This window comes from Barbus barbus (assembly GCF_936440315.1).
Source record: "Barbus barbus genome assembly, chromosome: 30".
In the NCBI taxonomy this organism is placed as follows: domain Eukaryota; kingdom Metazoa; phylum Chordata; class Actinopteri; order Cypriniformes; family Cyprinidae; genus Barbus; species Barbus barbus.
The window spans coordinates 10,686,218-10,707,544 of NC_136758.1; the positions used below are offsets into that span (position 1 = coordinate 10,686,218).

At 40.0% G+C, this 21,327-nt stretch overlaps 2 protein-coding genes across 2 annotated transcripts in view; both read left to right on the top strand.

Annotated features, from left to right (window-relative positions):
- Positions 1-21,327, top strand: part of LOC306850608 (dihydropyrimidinase-related protein 5-like) — a 618,334-nt gene that overhangs the window by 313,814 nt on the left and 283,193 nt on the right. The window lies entirely within an intron of this gene.
- LOC306850494 (cysteine-rich protein 2-like) lies at positions 584-21,208 on the top strand. Its single transcript, XM_079386150.1, has 8 exons — positions 584-692; positions 13,204-13,298; positions 17,583-17,640; positions 18,124-18,258; positions 18,468-18,536; positions 18,641-18,735; positions 19,229-19,286; positions 19,509-21,208. Exons 1-8 carry the CDS (start codon positions 650-652, stop codon positions 19,574-19,576), a joined length of 621 nt encoding a protein of 206 aa, XP_079242276.1. The 5' UTR covers positions 584-649; the 3' UTR covers positions 19,577-21,208.

Consider the following 21,327-nt stretch of genomic DNA (forward strand, 5'->3'; position numbering starts at 1 on the left):
GAGACAACAGGACTTGGTTGCGTATAACTGTCAAAGGAGTGTAGAGTCAGGAAAAGGTGGACATTTGCTGTGCTGACTGGTCAGTTTGAGAGAGAAATGACGTGGACACGTGGTCAAGGCAAAAGCCTGTAAGAGCTGGCAAAGACCTGAGTCTAAAAAAAGACATGGGTGACATACATTTTTGGGTGTGAGGAACAGTGATGGGACAAACTAATCCGAAATGTAACACTGCCATACAGTGACCTCAACCCCAAACAAAAAGAGAAGTGTTGTGAGCATGACTGGGACTTGCCAATATCTTTCTCCCTCTGATTTCCACTAGTAACGGTCTGGCAAGTGCTGAAAAATCCCTATTCATGAGAAGTGAAAGGAACCTTTGTTGGAAGCCTTTCGCATTCCCGCTGAAGGATGTAAAACGGAAGAGCCAGTGGCAGACAGAAGCTCCCGCCAGCACAACCAGACGACCCCGCCCACTGTTAGCCTGACCAATGAGAGAAGCGAAAAGCGCAGTGCCTGCGAGAGAGGGCGGGGCTATGCAAATACAGAGCGGCGCTTTCAGTAGATGCGCTCACGCTCTCAAGCCATTGGTCGACCTGCGCGCGTGGACGACAAACCTGACTCTGAGTGAGAGGATCCAGTTCAAGAGACGATGGCTTCAAAGTGCCCTAAATGCGAAAAGACTGTTTATTTTGGTAAGTTTGTGTTTACTTTTCGGTTGAATTCTGAGCCTCTATTAAAAATACATTCACCGTTATATTTTGATATAATAAATGACTTCCACGGTGTGCAATCATGGAAAGCGATTGTTTGTTTACACAGGTGTTGATAAAACTGATTTAAACATCTGAGAGTATGTGATAGATCGAAAAATCAATTTGTCTGCGGATAATCTCTCACTTCACCGCTTTCAGGAATCCACTTATACTTCACCTCTTTCAAAACGCCCCAAAATTATTTCTTCAACTTTTGCTGTGCTTATAGGGACAAATAACATGTTTTTCTTTAAGAAAAAAAAACTTTATTAGACATGTTTATAAATGATTGCGTCACAAAATTAACTCAGTATGAAAAGTAAACAGCTGTAAACAAATCATATGTTTATATCCCCCCAAACTGGTCATTTTTGGCTTGTTCCTCTCAGGTCTTGATCTTCTTGACTGTTAAAATCATATGCCATGAACTGATATCTGTTCATTGTTGCAAAGCTATGTTTAATTGTCATCTTGTTTTTATTTATTAATGTTATGCTGTTTTATATATTAAAATATTTAAAATTTATTATTTATCCAATAAATGCATTGGATAAAATCTCACAAATCATGGGTTTAAACTGTTTTTAGTCATATGTGATGATGCATATCAAATGTAGTCCCTGGCCATTTAAGAAAGAGGGGGAAAAGTAGGCCTTTTTGCCCTATTTTGTACTGTATTTGTGGAAGATACCATACATAGAAATAAATGTGCAAAGATAAACTTTGAATACCAACTTTTTTACTTTGCTGAGTGCAATGACAGCCAGTTTATATTCGGACAATTTTATTGCCCACTTCTGTAACATTAATAATAAACAGTTGTGTCTAAGTCCTGTCTACATCTTACAATCATATTTCTCTTCTTTTTTAACATGACCAGATGAGGAGCTATTTTTATAAACACTAAAATGAAAGCTTGAAAGTTGCTTTAATTTGCTTTTATAGGCTTAGACGGGTTTTTTTTTTAATAATACAGCATGTGGCTCTTGGTGTGGATGTTTGGGGAGCTGAAAGATCATAGTGAAAGAAGGACCTCATCTTTTCATTTATATCCATTTTCAGGCCAACAGCATCAATGTCTGCTCAATATGTACCTCTCAATCCATTAAACAGTTGAATAGCCTCTCTGCCACTTGACCTTATCATCCCTGCTCTCTTATTTATAAGGTTATTCATCAGTGCATTATTCAGCTCTTATTTATGTTGTATTAATCTGTGTGTCAACCGAAAAGGCATAACACACGACCAATAAAGCTGTCGGGTGGTTTTAAATCAATGGTGTAAGCGAGGTGCTATTATATAAAAGCGAGTGCAGCACTTTTCATGGCTGTGTGTCTAGTGGGTGGGCACAAAGTTCTCTAGCTTGAGTGTTTTTCAGCTGGTTATGCTTCAGGATCCATATTACACATTGAACAACAACATGTATTAATATTTCTATTAAGTTCTCAGGCTTAATAATATACAAAATCACTCATATAACATAAAAATTTAGCTTACAGGGATTTTTTAAATGTCTAAATAAGACATGATGGATGGTTTGGATGGAGTACTTGTTGCATTTTGATTTTAGGGAGGAACTGCACATGTTTCTGACGTCACAGCCAGTCTTATGGTCCATGATGCCAGAGGGCAGAAGAAAGGACAATTCAGGGTTTCACCCAAGACCTCGGTTTATGTCATGAGGGAGTTGGTTGAGATGGATGCGGGTGACTGTGCTTTTATTAGACTCACGTTGAAGCCAAGACGCATTCCATGCAGCTGTGGAAGAGCAGGGGTGCGGTACTCCATTTTTGGTCCTCAAAGAGTGTTTCCTCTGCATATGGAAATGTCACTAAGTGGAATATTTGAGGTTGACGGTGAATGCTCCATCCAGATCCACAGTCTAGACATGAATGAGCAGCAATAAGGCTTAATTAAATAATAATATAATGAATAATATTAATATTATTGTAGATTATTTAGTAATTTTTATTAATCTATTAATATTAATTTACATTCCTAGTTTACATTCAATATTAAATGTAATATATTTAAAAAAATAAAAAAACTGGTTTGGTTATTTCCAAATGGAGATTGTGGGAGTTAGTGCATGCGTTCCTGTAAATTCCTTTCTGACTATATCCTGTTTCAAACCTAAGTGGTAAGCCAATGTATTGAGTGGAAACTTTTTTTTTTTTTTTACTTTCGGTTGAATCTTTTAATCATTTATTGAACAGCTGTTAGCAGATGCTGTGGCTTTCTTACACAAGAGCAAGCGTAAAAGCTTCATTTCTCACATTCAAAGGTGACGCACTGAATCAGTATTTTACCATTTTTCATATTTGTTCAAACTGAGTGGGCTATCCAAATTTGAGAGTATATTGTGAGTAAACATATTTTGAACATATAATAGAAAACCTGTCCCTATTAATGGCAGACAGAGCTCACTTGCACTGTATCAAATCTCACTGACGAGAGAGAATCTGGCAAAACATGGAATCTGCTTCTTTCACTTTCCTTCATCTTTTCTCTTTTTCACTGCTCTCCCTTCAAGGCCTGTGGTCATTCTTGAATAGAAGTTAGGAATGCTTTCTTTCTTAGATGCCAGTCACATCGAAATGTGAGAGGACGTGTATTATGTCATCCTTTGGTTTCAGACACAGACAGACAAGCTGTTGGTTGAATGGGGAGTTATCATACCACCCCTCACTTTTCCTTTTTTCTCTCTCTGTCCCCATCTCTCACCGTTTCAGATTTACTTTTACTGCTTATACCGATTAAAACCCTGTGTTTTCCACATGGCTGCCTCACAAGCTGTTTTAATGTGCAGAATCAGTTATATAATGCCACTTCTTGTATTTTTGTCTGCTGTTAAGGGGCGTTGCGTAATCCTGGGAGTCAGAATTGGGGGCCGTTCGCCTTGTATGTCAGGATTCCTGGCAGGCATGGACCTCGACTATAGTTACAAGGGTTGTTTTTTTTGTTTTTTTGCACTTGTTGCAAGGTTAGCAAGAAAAAAGACCTAACCCATCATGTAGTTACTTGTGTTTTATGGGACTAGCCTTTAAACAGACATTATTCTAATTCGACCTACCTGAAGGCCTGCAGACATGCATAATTTGTCTCCATAAATTTGCTCTACCTGGAGACACATCAAGGAGAATTTAATGCTGTGTGTGTTTTTTTTTTCCTCTCTAAAATGTTAATAAATCACCCCATGAATGTATCGGAATCCATTTAAATAAAAATTCTAAATTTTAACTGGATGAATCGCACAAAATGCATAGATCTGTGTAAAGAAAATTACATAAATTTTAGTTTTATTGCATTCTTTATTCTACTCATTATTGTAAGACATCCAGATGTTTTCTTATCAGCATTTGCCATTATATTCTCGTTTTTTTAAAGTATTACAGTAAAAAGTAATATTATATAAATATTTTTTTACTATTTAAATACCCATAAATTATTAAAAGTAAACTACCCTGAAATTAGGGTACATAAATTATAATTTATTATGTTTTACATAACTATTTTTATATTACAGTAATGAATACTTTGAGGCATTACTAAAAATTAGAATTGGTAAGAATATGTGCTTAATTGTCAGGAAAGTGTTACAATGCAAAAATTCTTACTTTTGATTTTGTAATGCAATGTGATCCAGCCTGTTCACAATACATTTCATGATATTCACCCAACCACTGAAATGTGAGGACCAGTACAGTTTCATATTGGCTGCAGGGAAGCTGATTGAGGCCGAGCTCCACGAGGCAGCATTGATTTGTACTGACAGCCATGGGCACTGCAGTAGCACACAGGCATATGTAGCACTCATTCAAGCCAGACAACTGAAAATCACGAGGTTGCCTAATTTATATCAAGAGGAAACTGTGAAGAGACAGACATCTTGCCGTACCTTGTGTCAGCAGGGCCACATCTGTTTAGCGAGGGCCCAAACCACACACAGCCTTTCCGCACTACTGTAAGGAAATTCACAAGCCGCTGCAAATTGGAAAACCAAGCCTATTTGAGATTTGTTTGGAGAAGGAACTGCCACTCAGGAGTTGATGGCTAGGGGCAGAGTCTGAAAGAAAGGCACTGTTTGCCATCATAGAAGAGTAGGGTCATTAAACAGAGCTACAGAACATGATTTGAGAACAGAGCATGTGTGCTATTTATAGCTGAAAAAGCTGAGGATCATGGGAACTAACCACAGCAATCATCTCCCTGCTTATTGGGGCCAGGAAGGGCATGTAATGATTTTGTGTACATTCGAGCTACAGTTTCTCGTTTTATCTCTGTGTGTGATCGTACATGTTTGGCGAAGGCCTGAAGGCCCTCAGGTGCAAGGCTAGCGGGTCAGGCTGTAATCAGTGACTCGAAACGAAGCACCATGTTGGACCCAGATGGCGTGCATGTTGCTTTTGCAGTATGAAGGGACACAGTCGGGATCGAGTACAGTATAATAGTAGTGCTCTGAACAGATGGGTCCATATTAATGGCTGCTGAAGTGGAAGCAAATCTGTCCCTGCCTTTCAAATTGATTTCCATGTGTGTGACCACATTGAGTAGACAGATATATAACACATGTAATTTTGCCCATCTTTTGAGTCCTGATCTGTTAGGGGCTTGCATGGCTGGTTCTTCAAACCATGTACAGAGTTAATGTCAAGCTAGTGCCAACCAGTAAGTACTTGTTTTAAGTTTTATAAAATATCCATTTTAACACACTGAAAGTATCTGCTGAGGATGATGGAGTAGGTTTCAGTGTGCATTTCTGCTGTGGAGCCCTTGGGTGTTCAGCTGTGTAAATGTTGTTGAGACCTAGCACTGTTTATTTGTGATTGCATCTCAGGCAGGGTCAGCATATAACAGACCTTCCTTATCAATTTATTTTTCTTGCTAGTCCAGGACTAAGCATCAGATATACCATTTCAAGAAAAATGACCCTATTTACTTTCTAAATACACATTCCTGGTCTTATATATTATGCAAACAAAGGTTGGCTTACACAGTCTTTTATCTTGCACAACTTGCTTTCCTCTGAAATTAAACCAAAAGCAGGAAATAATGTTAATCCATAGCCAGACGGCCATTTAGGCATTGTTTAGGGTACTAGGTGATTTGACCTTGCCAATAGTTAAAAGGTTGCAAATGTAGTTTCATGTGAATGTGTGAGACTTCTGATTCATTAGCCATTATAGTTAAATAACTAAAGAATAACTGTAAAACTATTTGCCCTAGAAACCAAAGTGTTTTTGATTACAATAATAAAATAATATGATAGTAATATCAAGAAGCATAGCAAACTGTTTTGGTACAGCTAAAATAACTGGTAATGGTTGACCCTTGCACTTTTAAGTTAAAAATGTCCATGTACACTCTTACATTAAAAATAAATTGGATAAACCTTCCACTTTTGAATACAGCCTTGTACTGACCTCGCTTAAATCCACCTTATTGACCCTTTGCTAAGTCCCACCTTAAAAAGCCGTTATTTACTGAAGCCATAGCCTTGTGGACAGTGCTCCAACATATCGCACAATAGCTCTTTGGCCACTCTTGTTCGAGTCCCTGCATTCAGTCTTTTCCCGGTTCTGTTCCCCTCTGCTCTCCTATCACTTCCTGTGAACTTCCCTAGCAATAACAAAGGGCAAATTATAACTATGACCTAAAACACACACACACGAAGCAGTGGGAAGCTCAGGGAGCAATTGGTGATCAGTTGTGGGTAATGAAGGTGGAAGAGAGCACTGTTCGTTCACTTTCCTCACCTACATTTCCTGCCAGTACTGAGAATTGAACCCACGACCTTCGGGTGACAAGTGCGACTCTCTAACTATTATGTCACAACTGCCCCTATAATAGTGACCTAATGTAGCCAGAGATTATATATTTTTACAGATCATCTTACAGCTTTCTTGCAATAGGGATGTTCCATAAAGCTTGTCTGAATTTGCAATAGTAACCAAGAGGGTGAAGCTTCCTCCTTTATTACACTCTAAAAATGCTGGGTTAAATACAACCCAGCGTTGGGAAAAATATGGCCAAACCCAGCAATTGGATTGTTTTGACCCTGCGGTAGGGTTATTGCCGAGAAGGTTGGGTTAAACATTTAACCCAACTGTTGTTTGAAAACAATCCGGTCGCTGGCTTTTTCCATATTTTACCCAGCACTGGGTTGTATTTAACCCAGCATTTTTTAGAGTGTACAAGGAAGGGACGGGTCGATTATATAGTGATATCAAAAATAAAACTCCTCGCTGTCTAAAGAAAAACACTTGAACAAATAGAAATACAATGTCCCCATGTTGCAGAGAGATAGATGCATCTGTTGTGCCTAGACAAACTTAATAAGAATGATTAAACAGATTGATGTAGACACATTTCTCTCTCTCTCTCTCATGGCTTGATTCTTTTTTTGGACAGAGTAAGAGCCTCTTCTATTCTGGAACAACCCCAGGATATTGAGCATGACATGTTTACAGAGAGACTTGTGATATCAGGTTGATAAATCCTGCTTGGTAATGTTGACTTCATTAAATCTCATATGACTCTTGTTTGATAGAGAGAGTTGTTGTTGTGACAGATTTGCTTTCGAAATGAGAGCTGACTGCACAGTGCAGCTCCATTAGCCCACATCCAAACCTGCATCTGTTCTGCTGAGATGGCACAAGCTCGCTCGTGTGAAGGCGCTGAGGGGTTCATTTACCCTCCCTTTGCACGCCAGCCAAAACACATTAAACAAACCTCTGTGTTGTTCACGGATCAGTTGACCTGGTGTTTGAGGTGTTATCGTCTGATTTAATTGTGGGGTAAACTGAGGGAAAACACACGATCTAATGGCTGACGGGAGATGTTACCTCTACAGACAGTACCAGCAGGACGAAAGAGATTACCTCTGCAGCTCAAAACAAAGCACTAAGAAGCTTATCAGCGCTCATTAGAGCCGGACATTGGGAGGTACTGCAACCTCTCACAACTGTCCATTACAGCTCTCATGCATCTACACCTCGCATCCAAAGTAACCTGACTCTTTTATGAAGCCCTCTCTGGTCTCCCGTGTCTTCCCTCTCCGGTCGAATGGATTCCCTTAGGGACGAACGAGATGACAGTGCTGTTAGGATATCACACCGTTTCTAGTGGTAAGCAGAAACCAGGCTTGCAGTTTTGTCTGCGGACAAAGCTTCTTGTAAATATACCACCTAAGACACTGATTTTTTTTTGGCCGTAGTAAAAGAATATGTCGTAGAGTATGACTGGAGGTCGTCCAGGGGTCTATTCTGCTTGATGAGCGATTAGTGATTCCCTCCGCATACGCAAAACTACACTAATAACTGAAACGGCTCCCCAGCAACCACTTGTACAACAACAGAAGCCCTTTTAATGACAACTCTGTTCACCTGCACTTCATCAACCACCACGTACACACACTTACCGTTGTATAGGAGTCATTGGCATTGGCATCTTCCCTGCAGAGATACTCTCTCTCTTTATACCCAGTTGGGCCATTGACTGTGAAATCTCACTTATCTTGGATTAGCCTCCTGCTGGAAAACCAGTGATTTATACTGTCTGGATCTCTACGTCTCTCCAGTGTGAGCTTAGAATTCATTTGGATATGATGCCTGGGTTAGTAATGGGGTTACATTTGTATTTCACTTTTTATCTTTAAAGGGAGGTCTAAAGCTATTTCATGCATTCTGACATATTTACACTGCTAAAGATTTGAATTCTCATGGGGTTCCTATTTGTAAGTTGTGGAAAGTTTTTTTTTTTTTTTCTTTTCAAGTATGGCCCTTCTTGATGTCATAAAGGGAGGAATTCCCATCAAAAGAACACGCCCATCAATGTGCCTCATTCGGTTTATGGAAGTTGTCTGCAGCGCTGCACAGGACTTGCTCGAAAAGGATTTATAATTTTGTTTTTAGACCACAAAACACTGTGCGACAGTGTGGAGCAACATCGCGGAAGGCGGATGTGAAATTGAGGAGGAGTTTATCCTAAATGAGAAGCAATCTGGAACTGGTTTGGTCAGGGCTGTACAGTGCACAAAAAATCGGTCTGAATAAATGTACTACAGTAGCATGTGTGCAATACAGTTTTGCATGTGTATGAGTCTGTTTACAAACCTGTTGTCCAACAAAGATATCATTTATTGACATGCTTTTTCTCCAAATTAACTTCATAACATAGTTCATTGTTTAAAATAACTTCTTTCTGTGACCAGACATGGTTTCACGAAATATTGTGATATATTTTTAAGCCCATATCGCCCATCCCTAGTACACAACCACCCTATAATGATAAAGATCCACCCAGTGTTTTTATTTAATCTCATTAAATAATTTCCCCTTTCTCATATCAAGCCATTCTCAGATGCCTGTCTGTGTGACGTCACACAGACCCAGGCCCTCCCATGGTTGTTGATTGACATGCTTTACCTTAGACCCCCCCCTGAGTGAGCTGTCATCAGTCCGCCATTGTTTCAACGCTGGAGCAGATGTAGACAAGAATGGTTCCTAAGCGATTGAGGTGTTCTGTTGTTGGATGTAATAATGAATATAGCAGTCGTCATTTACTCCCAACATCAAGACGCAGGGGATTACCTTTGTTTTTGAAGGGAATGCACCCCCCGATGTGCCTAAATGCGTTTATTTTTGCGCGAATCATTTGTGATCCAGCCTCACCTACAGAAGAATTGAGTTTAAGGTTATTTTATGAATCTTTGCAAATCGCATTTCCTAATAACATGCTAGTTAGTTCCGTGGCTAAAGTAAACTGTATTGTGAGAACAGCTCGTCACCCCACCGACGAAAGGGGCAGGGTAAGCAGAGCTCATAGCATTTAAAGAAACATGGACTAAAATGGCTTGCTGAAAACAGCTTATTGTGAAACGGTAAAAAGGGTGGTGTTTTACACTACCACTGAGAAACTTTAACCTAATTATGTTATAGATTTTTCATTAAGACCCTAAAAATTCAAATTGGGTATCCAATGCCCCATTTAAGGAGAGTTGTGCGCTTTTCTAGGCAAATGAATGATGTTTATCTTAAGTTGTGAAAAAATCCCTCAGACTCAAGGAGACACCTCAAATTTACAAAGACCAAAATTTCAGAGTGGACTCTTATGACTCGTGCCAGTAAACAACCATTTAGAGCACCCCAGTAACCACCTTGCAATGCACTTAAAACTACACCGCCCTGCAATGCCTGTCAACCACTAACAGCACCCTTGCAGTGTGGCGGCATGTATTGCACAGACAAGTTTCCCTCTCATTTTCTTCAGAAAATGTAAAGATTTAGTTATACCAACTGTTTCAACATTTGTCCCAGAGATTATTATACTTTTTAAACATTCATGCCCACACATTTTAAATTGTTGCTACGCCTCCGTGTGTGAGTATACTTGTGTATCTCAGTGGAATAGGAGTCTTTGCTTCACTTTAGCAGCACAAAATCTCCTTCTCTGATGGTGAAACTGATCTCTTCTGTACTGACCTAGACCCCCCCAGAGACTAAGAGGGCTGCAAAACTGACAGAATAAAAACAATACTTCTCCAGGCGGGAAAGCTAGGAAGTAGGGGAGAGCAGGAGGAAACGGATTGTTCTCTCTAGCCGATTATAGCCTGTTTTGATAAGCAAAGGTGTTTCCTCTGAAGTGAGAGACCTGTCCCAGCAGTCCTGCCTTATGTATTGTCTTGAGAGCGAGATATATAAATGGAAAGAATAATATTTAGGTCTGGGGAAGTCTCCCAGGACCCGCCTGGAGAAACGGGACAGGAGGGGAAATGGAGAAGTGGGTCTCTATGTCGTCACTTAGCTGTCCAGTTCTAATTAGACCCGCCACTGCATTTCCTTGTGTCAACAAATCTCAGCTATGGAATGAACCGCAGTGACCCCTCACAATGAGGCCAGTGCTTTTCATTGTTTTTATGTAATATGATGTCACACTGATTATCAGAATGAAAATGCCCAGACCAGCACACATCCTCAAAACATTAAGTTTGCCTGGATCTGAAAATTATGCAGATTTATGGAGACTCTCGCTCACTGCTGCCTTCACAAGAGGGACAGGCTCTGTGCTTTAACCTCCTGAGGAAATGCATAACTTATCAGGGGCTGCAGCCATCGGTGGAAGGGAAACTCGCAGCATAAAAGTAACATCTAAATTCCTATGCACTATAGTAAAAAAAAGCTCCTGCCCACGTTTAGAGGATAAGAGATTTTTTGGGGGAGGGGGGGTTATAGGCAGGTCCACTGGGCAGCAACTCATCACAATATGACATTGAATGTGTCTGAAATCGCATACTCCATTGAAAAAAGTGAGTCCTACTGTATAAAGTATGAATGTGTGTAGTATGAATGCAGATATTTGTCATATGTTGACATTGTTTTGTGACCTACCAGCAACTTTCTTCACTGCCAATCCTCTTCTTTGCCCTCATGAGATAGTAAATTGTCCATTGGATGCTAACTTCAGAATCTCATTGGAAGTAGTAGGTCATCTGGGTACTTTTTGCCTGCTGTTTTATGAATACCGTGAATTAGGGGATACTGCTCTTTTCACATACTGCACGTTCAGATGCAACCATAGTCTATCATAAAGACCAAAGCAAATCTTGCTAAATACTCTATTCCATTTAATATAACACCTACAGTGCCCTCCAAAAGTATTGGAACAGTAAAGACAAAATTGCTCTGTTGGCTGTAGAGTCAAGACATTTACAAATATGATTAGTTTAAGATTAATATGAGACAAAAGATTAATATGAGAAGATTAATATGAGACAAAACTACAGAATGTCACATCTTATTATTGGGTGACTCAACACATAGATGTTTTACCAGCTAAGAAGTTCAGCACTTTTAGAGTTTCATCCCACTTTCTGATGTGAGCATAAGTATTGGAACAGTTGCCTCGCAGGTCTTTCTAAGTGATCATCTGTGTCCTGTTGTATTAATTCTTCAGATATTAAAAGCAGGGAATGTGTCGTATCAGTTATATCCATTACTTCTGTATTCTGAATCTTGCATTCGAGGATGACACACACAAACCAGGATGAAGACGAGGGAGCTGACTTTGAGAGAAAAGCAAGCAATTTAGATGCTAAAAGAAAAGAGGAAGTCAATTAGAGCTCTAGCAAAAACAAAGGGCATGGAGAAATCAAGAGTTTGGAAACCACCAGCGACACCAGCAACCAACAATGACCTGATCGGCTGAGAAAACAACAGTAGTTGATGACAGACAAATCATAAAAGCTGTGAAAATGAACCCTAAAAGACATGTCTGTAAAATCAGCAACAACTTCCAGAAAGCTGGGGTGATGCTCTGACAATCTACTGTCCTCGGGAGACTTTGACACAGAATTACAGATGCTACACAGCAAGATGCAAACCTCTGACCAGCACCAAAAATAGAAAGGCAAGATTAGAGTTTGCAAAAAAGCACAAAGGTGAGCCAGAAGAGTTTTGGAACTGTGTTTATGGACCGATGAGACAAAGATGAACCTTTATCTAAGTGATGGGAAAGCAAAAATGTGGAGAAAAAAGGGAACTGCAAATGATCCCAAGCATACAGCCTCGTCTGTAAAGCATGGTGGAGGTGGTGTCATGGCATGGGCATGCATGGCTGCCTCTTAGGGCTGTGCAATTAATCAAATTAGATTATCATGCGCATCTAGTCAGTAAAACCGGTTTCTTGATTAGTAGTTAATCGCCATCACTTGCTTTCAAATGGAGTGGGAATTACTACACAGAACTGTAATTCACTGACAAGCTAGGCAATTTCGTGTTCATAATCGAAGGCGATTCGGATTCTTGTCGGAGAACTACGGCTCTAAAAGCTTTTAATCTTTTATATCTGCCTTATGTTCAACTGTCCCAATACTTATGCTCACATCAATGAGTGGGATGAACTCTAAAAGTGCTGTTCTTTTTACTTGGTAAAACATATATGTGTTGAAATGGCAAATAATAAAATGTGACATTCTGTAGTTTTGTCTCATATTCATCTTTTAATCATATTTGCAAATGTCTTTACTCCACAGCCAACAGAGCAATTTTGTCTTTACTGTTCCAATACTTATGGAGGGCACTGTATGAGGTTGCACACAAATTATGACATCACATATGGATTTCATATATAATATTTTGTTTAATTTTCACTAAGGCAAGTATTGTTGTTATTGGTACTCAGAGTTCGAGATTTGCTCAAGCACCTAACCCTAAATTTTAACCATTTGTGCTATAGACATGAACTAAACCTCAAATTGTGAGGTGAAATATCCAATAGTAATGCCTCAATAGTCAATGCCCTAGTGACCACCCATCAATGCTCTACCAGTCACAACAACTTGGCAACCACTGACAATACCTTAGTATTGGGGCAGCAGGTTTTTCATGTATAGACTTACATTTTTTAATGACAGTGTAAAAATCGACCTTTCTCTCTCTTTCTCATTTCCCAGCTGAGAAAGTATCATCACTGGGGAAGGACTGGCACAAGTTCTGTTTGAAGTGTGAGCGCTGCAGTAAGACCCTCACTGCGGGTGGCCATGCTGAGGTGAGTAAGTCAGAGATCACACACTACCTCTCTGCAGTCTAGCTGGGGAAACTCAAACTCCTACAGCTGAGTATTGACTTTGTGACACTGTGCTTTTCCATCAGAGGATCAGTGGTCTGTTTGAAGAGTCCAAAACCAGGACTGAAGCCTGTCACGTGGCATTATATGTGTGGGGAGCTAGCATGACTTAAACACAATTTAAGGGGTAAAAATGATGCAAACATGAAAATACAAAAGAAAACTGAGTGCCTCAAAACCTACAGGATGTTGCAACAAGCTTTTTCCCTCCTTATCTCTTGTGGATAGCTGTGTGTATTCGTATCTCATGATGCTCATCTTCAGTGATTTGATGAAAGCTAACTGGCCAGCTTTGTACATCCCGAATGTTCCTGTGTGCATGACTACAAGCCAAATGAAATTCTCTGCAACCTTTCCAGCATCCTATTACATCACACAGTGATGACTGTGTCTAGATAGGAATGGCAGTAGAGGGCAAAGGACAAGGGCAGTTATGTTTTAGAGCCAGAGCAATCATCATCATCAGTCATCATGTTGCCTTGAGCCTGTATTCCACAAGGGTAAGAGTAGGAAACACCTGAGTGTTGCATTTATTCTGTGAAGACAGTCACAAATAGAAAGAATTCTCTCTGTAATCTCTTTGTAAGTATATTAACATCTTCACTGCTCACATCAGCCTAAATCTGGATGTAGGTCAGGTTGCTATGGGGGGATTTCTGTTGGGTCTTAAACGGTACAGGAATGAGGATGGGGTAAAGTGAAGATGGGTAATACATGTGTGTAAGTTTCTCTTCAAGACCATTGATCGAACAAGAACTCGCCCTGTGGATAAGATGATAATCCCTTGGTGTGCTCCGTGGATTCTGGCAGGGTAAATCGAGAGGGTTTATGGGAATAGCCATCTTAAGTAGAGGCAGAATGGAGAGAGTTTATATTCAGTTACCAGAATATGTGAGAGGCTCTGGGAAAAGTGTGGGCTGGTGTACTGCTCTATATGACCAGTGAGAGATGACCAGTGAGACCTGTAATGGGAGCTGATGGACTAAGCCTTGTGTCTGGCTTAGACATCACACCCACAGACTTTTCACCGTCTGTCTGATGCATATCACACAATATGTCAAGAGATTTATCAAAAAACAAGATCTGATTTTGATTGGCAATTTCCAGAGGTCAAGGGTATGCAATTGCCAGCGATTTGCCACAAAAAAAGTACACCGAAGTGGGAGAGCTGAAGTGACATGAACCTCCGAGACCACTGAAAACCACATGCCAATTCAGGGTGACTCGATGTGGTCATTGAGTTCAGAGAGTGCGGATGGTTACGCGTGCGTGATCTGCTGCCCAATACAGTTGGATATTGCAGACAAGTAAGAATGCCTGCCAGCAAACTAACTAACAATATACCGATTTAACGACCTCCAGTGATTAAAACGCTGTCAGAGTAATCTTCACCTTCAGGGACTAAAGGTTTTTATTTCTGTTGACTGAACTGTCAAGACTTGCTTTAGTCAGCAGCTCCACAGAAGAACCAGTCATTTGGTTTAGTACCTTTTGTAAGGTTCATTTATGGCATTTAGGATGCGTTCACGCTTGTAGTTCGGTTCTCTTGGTTCGGTTGGTCTGGACCAAAAAAAGAAAATAATACATTTGGTCCTGGTCCACTTAGCGTTCACACTGGCATTTTTGAAAGCAAACCTAAAGATACTGAAACTTAAGGCATAGTAATATGTTCACAACCTGGTTGAATGTATATTTCATGATGGAACTTACCGAACACCCCAAACAATAGGTGTATTTAACTTAGGCCCCGTTTACACTAGTGCGTTTTCGTTTTAAAACGCATAACTTTTGCTACGGTTACACCTATCGTTTACACTACTCCGGCGTTTTCAAGGTCGAAAACAGAGACTTTTGAAAACACTGCAGACCCCGTTTTAGTTTGAAAACGTTGCGTTTCAGTGTAAACGGACCAAAATGGAGACTTTTGAAAACGATTGTGTGGCTGCCCACATTTGCACTGCGTATCCTTGACGACCGTGTAAACAATAACATCATGCGCATTGTTGTACCCATAGTTATGTATAGGTAGATCCCCCATTCGAGCACTCCAATCATGCAGACGCGTCTGCCTTCTAAATAATAGGGATCTACCTATACATATCTATGGTTGTACCTGCATGAATGGTCATGTGACATGCGTTTTCGGTTGTGTAGTGTAAACGGAGATCGTTTCTGAAACGCCAGTGTAAATGAGGATCGTTTTCATTCTAAAACACCGTTTTAAAACAAATGCACTAATGTAAACGGGGCCTTAAAGCGGCCCTGCGCAGACTGTTCAGTGTATGACATCAAAGTACCCAATCACCGATCGGTCTGCTCAGCACCGCTTTGTCAAATACACCTAATGCTGTCTACTGGACTACGCCAAAGACTATAGAATACCCAAGACGTGTCAGTTGTATAGTTTTGAATAGGGAAAAATGCAACACTCAATATGGCCACTCTATCGAACGAAGCCCCGTCTTCTGAGCAAAAGAGCCAATACCTAATCAGTAAAGTAAGCGTGTCACTGCAGCTGCCCTTGCTATAGGTTGCTATAGAAACAGTCAATTCTCTGAGACGTGCGCCTAGGACTGTGCATGCGCACTGGCTAGTCTAGCCTGAGAAATAAGCTTTTTTTAAACGCTATTTGAGCAAAATAAACAACACTTATGATACAGTTGTTGTCAGATTTTATTGGTGATTTCAAATATGATTTTAATTGTAAGCTTTGCAAACAGTTTTGGAGAATTTGATGATTCCCCATTCAAAGAGATCGAAAGAGGCGTTTCAAAGATGGCCGCCGAGTGACATGACTTGCCTTAAAGGGACTTTGACTAGGCATGTTCATTGTTGCATGCACATATGATTTTATTTTCACCGCCTGCGAACTCGCGAAGAGCTCATAAAAGTTTTTCATTGCTCCACGTTTGCCTTCTCATTTTGTTTTGGATACACCGCTTGTTCCATGTTGTCAAATCATGTCGCATAGCATCACATCTTGTCATAACATCCTGTTTTCGGTTTGTTTAGAAGTATTTGGTCCGTGTTGCGTTCATATTTAATTTGAACCGCACCAGAGTTCCTTTGGAAGTGGACCAAGACCCATCTTTTTAGTGGCCTAGGTCCGTTTGTTTGGTTCGCACCAGGGTTTGGATGGCAGCATTCACACTTACTCAAATGAACCACACTAACAGAGCAATCGCACTGGAGTTTGTTTTAATCGAACCATGTGTGAACACACCCTTAATCTTTGAGAAGCTTTATCGCATAGTAAGTAGATTTCCTTGACCACACATTTCAGATTTCCCTATAGGATGTTGACTATAAAATGTTGTAAAGTCGACCAGACTTCATGCTGACGTCTTGATATGCGAGACTACATTTATACATCTGTCAGACGCTTTTATACAAAGCAATTTGCATTGCACTCAAGGTATGCATTTACATTTGATTAACTCTTGCCTAAGAATCAAATCCATGACTTTGATGTTGCTAGCACCATGCTCCACTGTTTGAGCTACAGGAAAGCTTAGGAGTGTTGTCAAGTCCTAAAATTCCCTCCCTAGTGGTCTAGTTGGGCTAACACTTTAGGATCCAGATTGAATTACACCAGAAACACTACACCTCTGTAGTCAACGAGTGTAGTTTTTTGCCTTTTTTAGAAGTATTGACATCTTACAACATCAAGTTTTCCAGTCATTGCAATTTGGGTGGGAAGGTGTCTGCTAGTCTTTGGAATGTGGGGCTCATTACACAGTTTTTGCATACTTTTGTACTGGCATGAGGCCACTGTTCTCTGCCCCTTCCGTTCCTTTATCCTGTCCCGCGCAGCTGTAGCGGTCACACAGCTGCCGTCTGACGGTTCCCATGGCAACCTTTTCCCGCCATGGCCCTGACCAAAGGGCTCTGGGAGCAACTGCCATTGAAATATGTTCCGTCTTCCATGCAGACACACTCAAGGCACACAAAGACACAGAGGATACTTTGGGTGTCCTTTTCCATCAACATAGACTGTGTCCTGGTAACTGCTGTGAGTGTTATTAGGGAGTGGACCCCAAGATAACCACCGTTTGTGGCATTTAGACATTTAGGATGGTCTACAAGCAGTAGATTAAATTACAAACTTCTACCAGCAAATGCCCACTCATTCACTTGCAGAGTCTTAATTGATGAAAAATAAGCCTGGAATGACCATTATTTTTCTTCTGTTTTACATCCTCACAGCATGATGGGAAACCATACTGCCACAAGCCATGCTATGCTGCCCTCTTTGGGCCAAAAGGTGAGATGAGATGAAACGCTTAGCATTTCACATTGAAATCATGTGACATGGAACTGTTCTAATCTCTGCCCATTTACCATATATACAACATACTGGGTTATGGAATGATTGATATGATATAACTTTTGCACTCTTGTACATTTAGCAAGAGTAAATAGTTAAGTAATTGTTGTCATGAAATTAAAGAGTGCCCTCTGCTGGGCATTAGGAACATTCTTGTTTTGAGAAAGAAATCACTGACAACACTTATTCATTTTTTCATTTCTATATTATTGTTAATTTTTTAATGTCCATGGTTAAAATGTATTAGTATCTGCAGAGATTAACATGAAATTTGATAGATAAATGTGGTAAAAGTAATGCTACTGAATGCATTAACTAATTTTAATGAATGAACAAATGCAATTAGTCACATCAAACATTTCTCAATACGAATGTTGTATAATAGAGGGATATTTTCACGAAACCTTGTTTAATATGTAGGTGTGAACATTGGGGGTGCAGGCTCATATGTGTATGAGGCTCCCGCCAACTCCTCCCCGCCTGCATCCACCGTGGACTCTGCACCCAAACCTCAGGAGAAATGGGTCCCGGCGTCTTCAAGGCCGCCATCTAAAGGTACAAACAGGAGCAAAGATCAGCAGCAACTGATTGTTCTTATCTGAAAAGGCTGAATGTGCAATTAAGGCCACAATATAAAGGTTGTAGGCTGTGTGGATCTTCCTTTTAGCTACAAATCATTGTGTTCTAAATGTTTTGTAATAAAACGTCTGATGAAGTGCACAGTGTTTATTTGGATCATGGAGTGCATGCATCTCTCATTTCAGCTGGAAGCATCACCACCTTCTCTGGGGAAGCCAACTTGTGTCCCAGATGCAACAAGAAGGTCTATTTTGGTATGCTTCTCTCTGTCCTAACAACATTTCATACTGTGGCTTGGATTATAATGATAGGAAATGGTGGTAGTATAATGACATGTCCTGTTACTTGCGTATGGCAGCTGAGAAGGTGACGTCACTGGGGAAGGACTGGCATCGTCCATGCTTGCGTTGTGATAGATGTAGTAAGACCCTGGCAGCTGGCAGCCACGCTGAGGTGAGAGGAAAATGAAGTTGCTAATAGTAGAAGCGCAAAGATGGCTGCCATGATTCTTTCATTAATTCTGTACATATAAAAGAAGTTAATCAAGAATATTTTTTACATTAGAAATCTTGAATAAACCGCAGGGCATCCATGGGTCATTAAAAAATTGTAATAGGTAATAAATCAATTTGCTGGAAATTAAGTCTTAAATTATGATTCATAGGTTTTTCCTGAACATTTCCTTTGGGAGTAAGTACAGTTAATCAAATTAAAACTGAAATCTCAGTTTGACTTAATGTGATAATTAATTTGCACAAAAAGGACATTACCACTGTAGAAGCCAAAGAATAACATTCAGATGCAATATTGTTTTGTTGATGGGTCTTAAATCATGAAAAGGTATTGGAAAAGTATTCAAATCTATTCGGTTGAAAGTGCTGATATATAAACATTTCTATTTCTAAATGCATGAATTTATCCTAAAATGTGTTTTTGTGTGTTGCAGCACGATGGTCAGCCCTACTGCCATAAACCATGTTATGCTGTCCTCTTTGGCCCAAAAGGTACTGTGAGAGTTTTCAACTATTAAGGGGAGCCATTGCTTAATTTTCAGAAAATAATCTGACATCGTTTCAAATTAGTAATTCTTCATATTTTAGATCTTTTACATATTCTTCTGCTTTCTTTATATCATAATGAATACTGAAAACCTTATGTCCTAGTTAAATCCCTTGTAGTTAAATTAGTTTTTTTACCCTGTCTGATCAACTCTCTTGGATTTCTAGGTGTAAACACTGGCAGTGTTGGCAGCTACATCTATGACAAGGAGCCCAACACGGAGGCCCAGCCTTGATTTTCAGTCCTTGGGAAGCCCAACTTCACTATAGTATCAGCCACTACCAGTACCTCACGCACTTTCACATATGCCCCACTTTTTGCCTTATCACGGATAACCTGTGCCAGCTTGGACCTTTCTGCAGAAAAGTGAAGCCACATACTACAATCATGCCTTGAACTCCAGCTGCACCACTGACAGTCCCTTGGCCTCTTCTTTTTGGTCCACTTGATAGTCCTCTACCCCAATTCCAACTCTTCCAATAAGAGGAAAATTTGAACTGGTTAATCATTTCTGATTTGTCCTATGATTAATTTAAAAGTAATTTATTTAATTGTAAACTGTATCTTTGTTTGCATTATCATTAAAACGCTGTATTGTCAGCCCGATCTCATGGCAATTCGTACATATTTTACGAGGTGGCTAATTCTTATGAATCCGTACGACCTCACTCGTACAAATTCATACGATTTTTGCTAAATTGTATGTATTTTATGAGTTGCACAATTCATACAAATTTGTACGATTAACCTACACCTAACCCTGCCCCTAAACCTACCCATCACTGAGGTCTAGACAAATTGTACAAAATCGTATGAATGAGGTCATACAAATTAGACACCTTGTAAAATACGTACAAATTGGTCGTGAGACAGCGTTGGTATTGTAGCTCCTCTACAGAGGAAAAACTAAGATCCCTACTTCCACAGTACTGCATGTACAGTAGGATGTTTGTGTAATGTGTGTTCTAGTAGCAGATAAAACAACAGAAGTTCACTGAAGGAGTTTTGTTTTATGAAGAGGAGCCGGGCTGTTTGAAATGCCTGCTGACAGAGAGATGAATCTCGCCTTAGAGGCTCCATGCAGGTGCGTTCGGGAGCACATTATCATAAATCTGAAAAATATTCCCAAACCCAGATTTACTTTTTGGCCATATGGCAACATTCTTAAGTTTAAACATTTTAAATGAAGGTCTGCAGTGTGTGCAGACAGTAAAGTGAAACGGCCAAGCTCTTATTTTTAAGGGGAGGACAGATCCTGCTCCCAGAGGGCCACTGTCCTGCAGAGTTTAGCTCCAGCTCTAATTAAGTACACCTGAACCAGCGAATCAAGGTCTTCCAGATTACTAGAAACTTCCAGGCTGGTGTGTTGGGACAGGATGGAGCTCAAATCTGCAGGCCCTCCAGGAGCAGGTCTGGATACCTCTTGATTTATGGGGTAGCTAGTTGAAGTCCACAGGGACAGATGGGAACAGGGGTGTATGTGATTGGTGCTTGGTGACCAAGTAGCTGCAGCTAATATTTCTGATGCCAATCTAGTACCGTTACATGATGCATGGAAACAGATTAAGGAAAAGATATGAATAAGCTTTTGTATGGTTTGTGATTTGAATATTTTAAATGAACCCCAGTTTCTCAAAGTGTTGAAGCTGAAGTATTATGTTTCCAATTAGTTCTTTAGTTTGCAGTAAATTCGACTACATTCTGAATGTGCGTTTGTACATTTTTTTTTTTTTTTTTTTTTTGTTCTAATAATTTTTTTTGCTGTATCAGACCTTTTGTTCCTTGGAGAACTTTCTTATGCAGAGTCTGCATGTCAAGTCCTGCTGCTTCTTGTTTAATCCCATATTAAAGTTTACATAAAGCTTTTCCCTTGTCTTGGATTTTTATTTAATGCAGCTGAATGCGACTCCTGTACTGAAACATGCTATAACAAGATGGGAACAATAAGGGAGTTAAGGTAAATTGATACAGATGGCGTTGAATGCA

Excerpts from the sequence above, each read along its gene's own strand:
- LOC306850494 (XM_079386150.1), top strand. The coding sequence starts at position 650 with ATGGCTTCAAAGTGCCCTAAATGCGAAAAGACTGTTTATTTTG. Across the intron at positions 18,736-19,228 it reads CAGCTGGCAGCCACGCTGAG|CACGATGGTCAGCCCTACTG; the intron begins GTGAGAGGAAAA and ends TGTGTGTTGCAG. Across the intron at positions 19,287-19,508 it reads TGTCCTCTTTGGCCCAAAAG|GTGTAAACACTGGCAGTGTT; the intron begins GTACTGTGAGAG and ends TTGGATTTCTAG.